We start from the raw sequence: 7,505 nt of genomic DNA on the forward strand, positions 1-7,505 counted from the left end.
GATCAACTGAAAGTAGTTCAGTAAGGTTGCAGCATAGAGTTTGACGAGAGTTGGAGAATGGAAAAAAATGATGCTGAAGTTAAGTAGGGCCAGATGTCGTGACACCTTATGAGTCAGGCTAAGAACTCTGAACTCCTGAGACACTTCATTACAGCTGCTTCCCCTCCCTTGGTCTCTACTCACAACACTTGTCTTCCTGTGCCAAACTTAGGAGATAAAATACCTACAAGGAGCTGAAAAGAAAGAGGCAAAGCCACATGTTGTCTACTTGAGTTTATTCTTCTTCTTTAAAAAATAAAAAAAATAAAAAAAAAAAAACAACGGAGGGACGGAGAGGGAAATAACCCATGAACACTGTGAACAGGAACCAAGCCTCCAAGACTTGGGCATACTCCCTCTACCCTCGACCTCAGTTCTCTGAGAGATTCCCACCCACCTGATTTTCTTTTAAACGAGAAACCCAAATCAGCAGCAAAAGTACCTGGGGTAATCACTGAGATCTTGAACACTGGGGATGGGAGAGGGAAAGTCCAAAATATAGGAGCTGGGGAGAAAAGAGAAGGAATGAGGGAGAGGTCAGGCTCTGGAGGACAGAGTTGGGCTGCAAAAGGTGGAAGTGAGCCAGTATGGGGGCTACCCCTCCTGACTGCGGCCGCCCGCATTCCCCCAGCCCCAGAGAACCCCATGGTTTGTTCTGCAGTTCATTCCTTATTTCCCAAAGGCCTCACAGGCCTAGCTCCAAGTCCTCTAACTCCTCTTCCAGCGCCCTCCTCCTTGCTAGCTTCTCCAGCTGCTCTTTGCTGGGCTGGCTGACTTCCCCAGCCTGGATCCGTTGCTGTAGCTCTTCCACTTGTCGAAGCTTCTTCTTTAGGTTCTTTATCTTCTTGGCTTTCTCGGTGCTGGCAGCTGAGTCAGGCTGGTCAGAGGCTACTGTGGGGGCTGCCCGGGAGCCCTGTGGAGCACCGGGGAGTTGGGCTGTCTCTCCCAGAGAAACCTTATCAAGAGTCCGGCTCAAGGCCTCTGCCTCTCCTTTCTCTTGCTGCTGTCGCCTCTTCTCCTTTCGCTTCAGGTTGCGTTTGGCTGTCTTGGAAAGGCCTGGTTCACCACCTTCAGGCCTGGATGGGGTGACAGGAGCAGTGGCCTCAAGGCTCAGCCCTGGGGGCAGTTCTGGTTTACTCTTGAAAAACTTCACATATTTATTCTCATACCTGCAGGAAACAGAAGATGTCAACAAAGTTTCAAAGAATCATTGACTTTCTGATCCCCTTTCTTAACCTTCCAAATCATTTCACTCTTATTATATTCCTGCTTCCTTCCTCTCTTTATGGTCCCTCCCCAGCTTTCCTCTGCTCTGCAGGAGAGGTTGTAGGAAGGTCCCTAGAACCTGAAGCTCTGGATTGCTGAATGCTATTTGGAGGCTCTGATAAACAGAGGTCACAGGACAGGACTAGTCACCTACAACCTTCACTCATCCCTGAATCCCAGCCCCTTGCTCTCCTTTCTCAGATAGCTGCCCTCCTTCCATTTCCCTAGGGCTCAGGAGAGCCTTCCCTGAACTTGTGGGCACAAGAATATTCTATCCTTCTGTAGGGAACCCAATAAATACCCCTCCTCAAGCCTAACCACGCACACTGGGACCTCCTCCTGGGGCACATAGCCTTCTTTCACCCTCCGTTGCTTGCGCCAGGTCCCGTCAGGTCTCTGTGTTGAAGCGATGTACTTGCCTAAAATGAGAAAAATTAAGTTGGAAAGTTATTCTTTCTTATTTTAAACCATTTTTCAACATGAGAGAAGAATGTATAAATGTACATATCTTCCCTCAGCACCCATCTGTCCACCAAATGTAATCATTAAAGCACCTTGTCTCATATCAACCCTCAACCCCTCTCTCATCATTATTTACTGAGTGCCTATACACTGTACAAAATACCTTTCTTGCCCTTAAGGAGCTTCTATTGTGGTAACTTATTTGGAAAGACACAACAGGCACAGAGGAAAAATTTTTTAAAAACACAAGGCGATAAGCATGGGAACATGAAAGGCAGTAAACAAACAAGAGGCTAAAAAGAGACAAAAACAAGAACCATAGAAGGAGAAATGACCAGAGATGATGTTGTAGACAAGGGGAAATTTTATTTAGATGCATCTTGAAAAATATGACAACTTTTAGGAATCCATACTATAGATATACAAGCATGGTACATAAGGATATATGTAAAGGATGTGTGTTGATGCATGATTTAAATTAGCAAAAAGCCGAGAGCAACTTAAATGGCCATCAATAAATGATTAAATAGATTTGGTTTATCCGCACAATGGAACACCAAGGTGTTACTAGAAAGAATGTTAGGGGCCAGGCATGGTGGCTCACGCCTGTAGTCCCAGCTACTGGGGAGGCTGAGGCAGGATTGCTTGAGCCCAGGAGTTTGAGGTTGCAGTGAGCTATGATCGCACTGTGGTCCTCTGCACTCTGGGAAACAGAGTGAGACCCCATCTCTAAAAAAACAACAGAGCAGCTTTGTGGAGGGAGGACTGAGACTAGAGCTGGGCTTTGAGGAAAGGGTCAAACTAAAGTAAATGAAAAGGGAAACAGAGTAGATTTGAAACAGAAGTTCATTCTAAAGCAAAAATTCAGACATGGGCATATATACGGCATTTTCAGGAGATGGCAAATAGACCAGTCTGGCTCAGCCAGAGAGAGGACTAGTGCAATGAAGGGAGAATGTTCAGACCTCGAATACCAGTTAAGGGGTTTAACATCTGGCACATGGCATGCATTCAATAAATATTCGTCAAATGAACGAATCCTTTATCCAAACTATTGTTTTAGGGCTTTGGATAAATGAATGAATCCTTTATCCAAAGTAGTGTTTTAGGGCAATTAATCTAGCATGATAAGAGGGTGGATTGGAAAAGAAAAATACCAGAGACTGGGGAAAAAGTTAGGGAAAAAAGACTGCAACAATCCTGGCATGAAGGGGCAGAACAGGCTGAAACAGTGAGAGTGGAAAGAAGAGACTGATGCCAGATACATTATCAAAGAATCAACACTTGGTAATTAACTGACTAGGGAGGAGTAAAAAGGTTAGAAATCAGAGGTAATTCAACATATTTTGTATTAGTAATCCCAATATTGAGAATTTGGCATAAGGCAAGCGTCCTAACAGGAAACAATAAAAACAAAAAAAAGGGGGAATATATAATCATGTGAAAATTATGACATTAACCATACATAGCTAAAAATTAAAAACTTCACATCCAATTATATGGGAATGGCTAAATATATATGTCTGTTAAAAATGATGATAAAAAATTTCAAAAAATCATCTAATATATGACATAATATAAAACACAATAAAATTATATATACCCCATGATTTCAACTATTAAATGTGATGATATCTATAATTTTAGAAAGGAATGTATAATAATGAAAATGTTATGTTAGGGTTGTATGATTATAAATAATTTTTCTTTTTAAAAATTCCCATTTATGTTGTTGTTAAATTACAGGTTTTTTTAATATATGGTTTTACATTTCAAGCCTAAATGGCATAGAGAATTATAGGTACACAGAGAAGAGTGAAATTAATTTTGACCGTAAAGATTTTGTGCAGGACACAGCATCTGTTGTGATCCTTGGAAGATGAGCAGTGTTTAGACAGGTGGAAGTAGGTGTGTGGCTAAGGAAAGAGGAGAAAAGGAAGTATTTCAGGCATAGGGACAAGAGCAAAGGTAAAAATAAAACTAGTCACACCTCTACTTAAAATTCTTCCTGGACTCCTATTGCCCTCAGGGTATTTACATGGAGGATGAAGCTGCACACAAAAGGCCTTCTTGACCTAGCTTCAGCCTCTTAGCATCTACTCTCTTTGCTTCAGACACTGAAATATTCACAAATCTCACCCAGAGGCTTGTCTCTATTCTCTAGACCTTTCTGCTTTTGCTTCCCTTAGCCTGGAAGAGACTTTCCTTGCTTATCTTAGTTAATTCCTACTGCTCTTTAAAAGTTCAAGTATAAACTCAAGACAGCCTTCCCTGATTTCCTCAACCCAAGCCTGGTTAGAAGTTGCCTTTTGTGCACTCACAGCACCTGTTTTAGCCTTTATCATGCTTAATGTTTAACATAATTGTTTGCTTGAGAGCAGAGATTGTCTTTTTTTTGTTTGTTTCTTGAGACAGAGTCTCACTCTGTCCCCCCAACCCCTCTGCCCCGTAGATTGCAGTGGCATCATCATAGCTCACTGCAACCTCAGACTCCTCAGCTCTAGCGATTGTCCTGCCTCAGCCTCCCAAGTAGCTTGGGACTACAGGTGTGAACCATGATGCCCGGCTAATTTTTTCTATTTTTAGTAGAAACGGGGTCTCCCTCTTGCTCAGGCTGGTCTCAAACTCCTGAGCTCAAGCAAGCCTCCCTCCGAGGCCTCCCAGAGTGCTAGGATTATAGGTGTGAGGCACCTCCCCTGGCGAGAGATTGTCTTTTGAACTTTGTACCAAAGAGCCTGGCCCACAGAAGACAACAAATATTGACTGAATTCATGAATAAATAAATGTAAGTGTCACATTAGGGAATAGCAAGAATCCAGTATGTTTTGGGCAAAAAGCATATGTAATGGGAAGAGAGTAGGGGTAAATTAGTGAGATTATTGAAAGATCTCCCGTCTCCACTGAGTTGGGACTGAAGCCTTAGGCTGCAGGAGAACACTGAAGGCCAATAAGGGAGTAGAGGTGATTTGCTCAAAGCAATGCTTTAAGATTAATCTGAAAATATGTACCATAAACTAAACACAGAGTAAATGAAAGCCATAGCTTCAATGTGAGAAGGTTTAACTTAGATGGTCTCTATGGATATTGAAAGGAAAATGAAATTCATTATGAAGGATAAACTAACAGGGTCCTAAGACTGCCAAGATTTGAATTAGAGAGGAAATAAAACAGTGCTACAGTGGGTCTGGTGCTTTTTACATGTATTCTCATTTTTCACAACATATCTGTGAGTAAGTAGTGCATATGGTAATAACATTTATTCACACATGTATTTTAAATGTTTATTGCACACTTACTGTTGTGCCAGGCACTGTAACAGGAGCTAGGGATACAACAATGAATAAAACAAGCAAGGTTCCTGCCTTCTTGTAGCATACATTTTAGTGAGGAAGATAATAAACAAGATATTTATTGTTTATTATGATGTTATTTGCTAATTACAAGCTAATTATCACTCTTGAATGTGGAAAATTGGAAAATAAAAACCACTGATAGAAACAAAGTGCAGAGGAAAAGATAACTTTGTGAAAATAATTAATTCAGTTTTATTTTTGGAGACAAGGTCTCTCTCTGTCACCCCAGCTAGAGTGCAGTGGCGTCATCATAGCTCACTGCAACCTCTAATTCCTGGGCTCAACTGATCCTCCTGCCTCAGCCTCCCCAGTAGCTGGAACAACAGGTACTAGCCACCACGCCCGGCTAATTTGTCCATTTTTTTGTAGAGACGGGGTCTCGCTCTTGCTCAGGCTGGTCTGGAATTCTTGGTCTCAAGCAATCCTCCTGCCACGGCCTCCCAAAGTGTTAGGATTACAGGTGTGAGCCACTGTACCCGGCCTAATTCAATTCTAGACAAGCAGTGTTTTTCATGGAATCAGGGAGAAATGGGGACAATACTAGAAACATATATTTAAGTTAACTGCATAGAGAGTATAGTTGAAGGTTTAAGAGTAGAGATAGACTGTGAGGAAAGGCAGGTATAATCTTTTCAAATGGCCATCCTGTGTGGAAGCCCTCAGAAATACAAATAGCCAATTATCACAAAGGAGCACCTATTTTATGTTATGTTGGTTCCATCCTCTGGCCTTGATGGTATCCAAAGGTGAAGTCAAAAAGAAGGAAGAGATTTGATGGGTCCTACCCCTAGAAATAAAAACCAAGGGCAGAATATCAGGACTTTCAGATAACATCTTTAAGAGAGTCAGAAACTACAGTTTGGGGACTACTACTATAAGAATTTTTTAAGCTTTGTTATTTTCCCACGTTTGCTGTTTTGTAATCCTCGATCTGTTTCCTTGTATCTATTAGCAATAAAAACCCTTAAACTGAAAAGGGCCCCGTTTTCAGGGGTTGCAGGAAGACAGGGAAGGGACAATACTGCAAGGCTTGGGAGAACTCCAAGGAACTAGGGAAAGTGACTGTTAAAGATATGTTGAGTCCCCAGGACCTGCTTCAAGTAAGAAAAGAGATCAGAATCACAGATCTGAGTCTAAGGATGATCTCAGGGCCAACAACGATAAGACCTAGATGTGGTTTCCTACATAGAGAAAATATAAAAAGAGAAGATCAGACTTGGGAGGAATGAGCCTGGAAAAATGGTCATGATCATTTCCCTCAGGGAAGAAAAGGTACCAGCAATGATAGGAAATGATTCCCGGGAAGGGAGAATTAGGACAGGGCTATGCCATGGAGAACAAGAGTTCTATAGAACAAGTACTATACTAAGTGCTACAAGAATTATCAAGATAAGCAAGATGGTCCCCTACTTTTAAGAAATTTACAGTCTAAGAAAGGAGGAGGTAGGCACATCAGGCAAGCAAAGAATAAGACAAAAGTAAAAATGTCACAAGTATCATAAGAGGCACAGGTAAATACTAATAAGAGATTTCAAAGGAATAAATAATCACATCACGTTTGATGGGAGAAGGTAATAGGAAATCAGGAAAGTTCAAGGACTTGACTTTAAAGACTAGGTAGCTGGGTGCAGTAGTTTGCACCTGTAATCCCAGCAACTCGGGAGGCTGAGGCAGGAGGATTTCTTGAGCCCAGGAGTTCAAGACCAGCCTGGGCAGTACAGCAGACCCTGTCTCAAAAAAAAGACTAGGTAGTAATAATCGTAATAACAATAAATCAGCAGCCAATATTTCTGCAGGCAGAGAAAAGAAGGGAAAGAAGATGCTAAGAGAAACAACAAGAAATTAATAGCAGTGGAAAACTCACAATATGTTAAGAATGATTAGGAAGGAGCATTTATTACTAAGTAGCTACATCACACCAGGAACTTTACATACATTATCTTGCTGAATCTAGACAACAGGTGGATATTACCATTTACAGCTGAGGCAACAGAGTCTCCAAGTGGGTAAAAACAAGTCCAGGATCACAAAGGTAGCATGTAGCTGTAATATGAACTCAAGTCTGACATCAAAGCTTATATATCATCACACTGCTGTTCACCTGTCATATACAGCCTAGTTTCACTAGAGGGTACAGGCAAAAACACAGTATGTGATAATACTATATTGAGTGCTCGTATTAAGAGATTGGTGTCTTGGATGTAAGAATGAACGGTCCATGGTCGGGCGCAGTGGCTCACGCCTGTAATCCTAGCTCTCTGGGAGGCCGAGGCGGGAGGATTGTTTGAGCTCAGGAGTTCGAAACCAGCCTCAGCAAGAGCGAGACCCCGTCTCTACTAAAAATAGAAAGAAATTAATTGGACAACTAAAAATATATAGAAAAAA

At 41.7% G+C, this 7,505-nt stretch overlaps 1 protein-coding gene across 1 annotated transcript in view; it reads right to left on the reverse strand.

Moving 5' to 3' along the window:
* Positions 1 to 261: 261 nt before the first annotated feature.
* WIBG (within bgcn homolog (Drosophila)) overlaps positions 262 to 7,505 on the reverse strand; it is a 12,769-nt gene continuing 5,525 nt past the window's right edge. The window contains exons 2-3 of the mRNA XM_012652937.1: positions 1,631 to 1,724; positions 262 to 1,208 (exon numbers count right to left, since the gene is read on the reverse strand). Of these exons, the coding sequence (XP_012508391.1) occupies positions 725 to 1,208; positions 1,631 to 1,724 (578 nt within the window). The 3' untranslated portion in view covers positions 262 to 724. The remainder of the gene's footprint in view (positions 1,209 to 1,630; positions 1,725 to 7,505) is intronic.

Source organism: Propithecus coquereli, unplaced genomic scaffold (assembly GCF_000956105.1).
Source record: "Propithecus coquereli isolate 6110/MARCELLA unplaced genomic scaffold, Pcoq_1.0 Scaffold111, whole genome shotgun sequence".
Taxonomy (NCBI): Eukaryota; Metazoa; Chordata; class Mammalia; order Primates; family Indriidae; genus Propithecus; species Propithecus coquereli.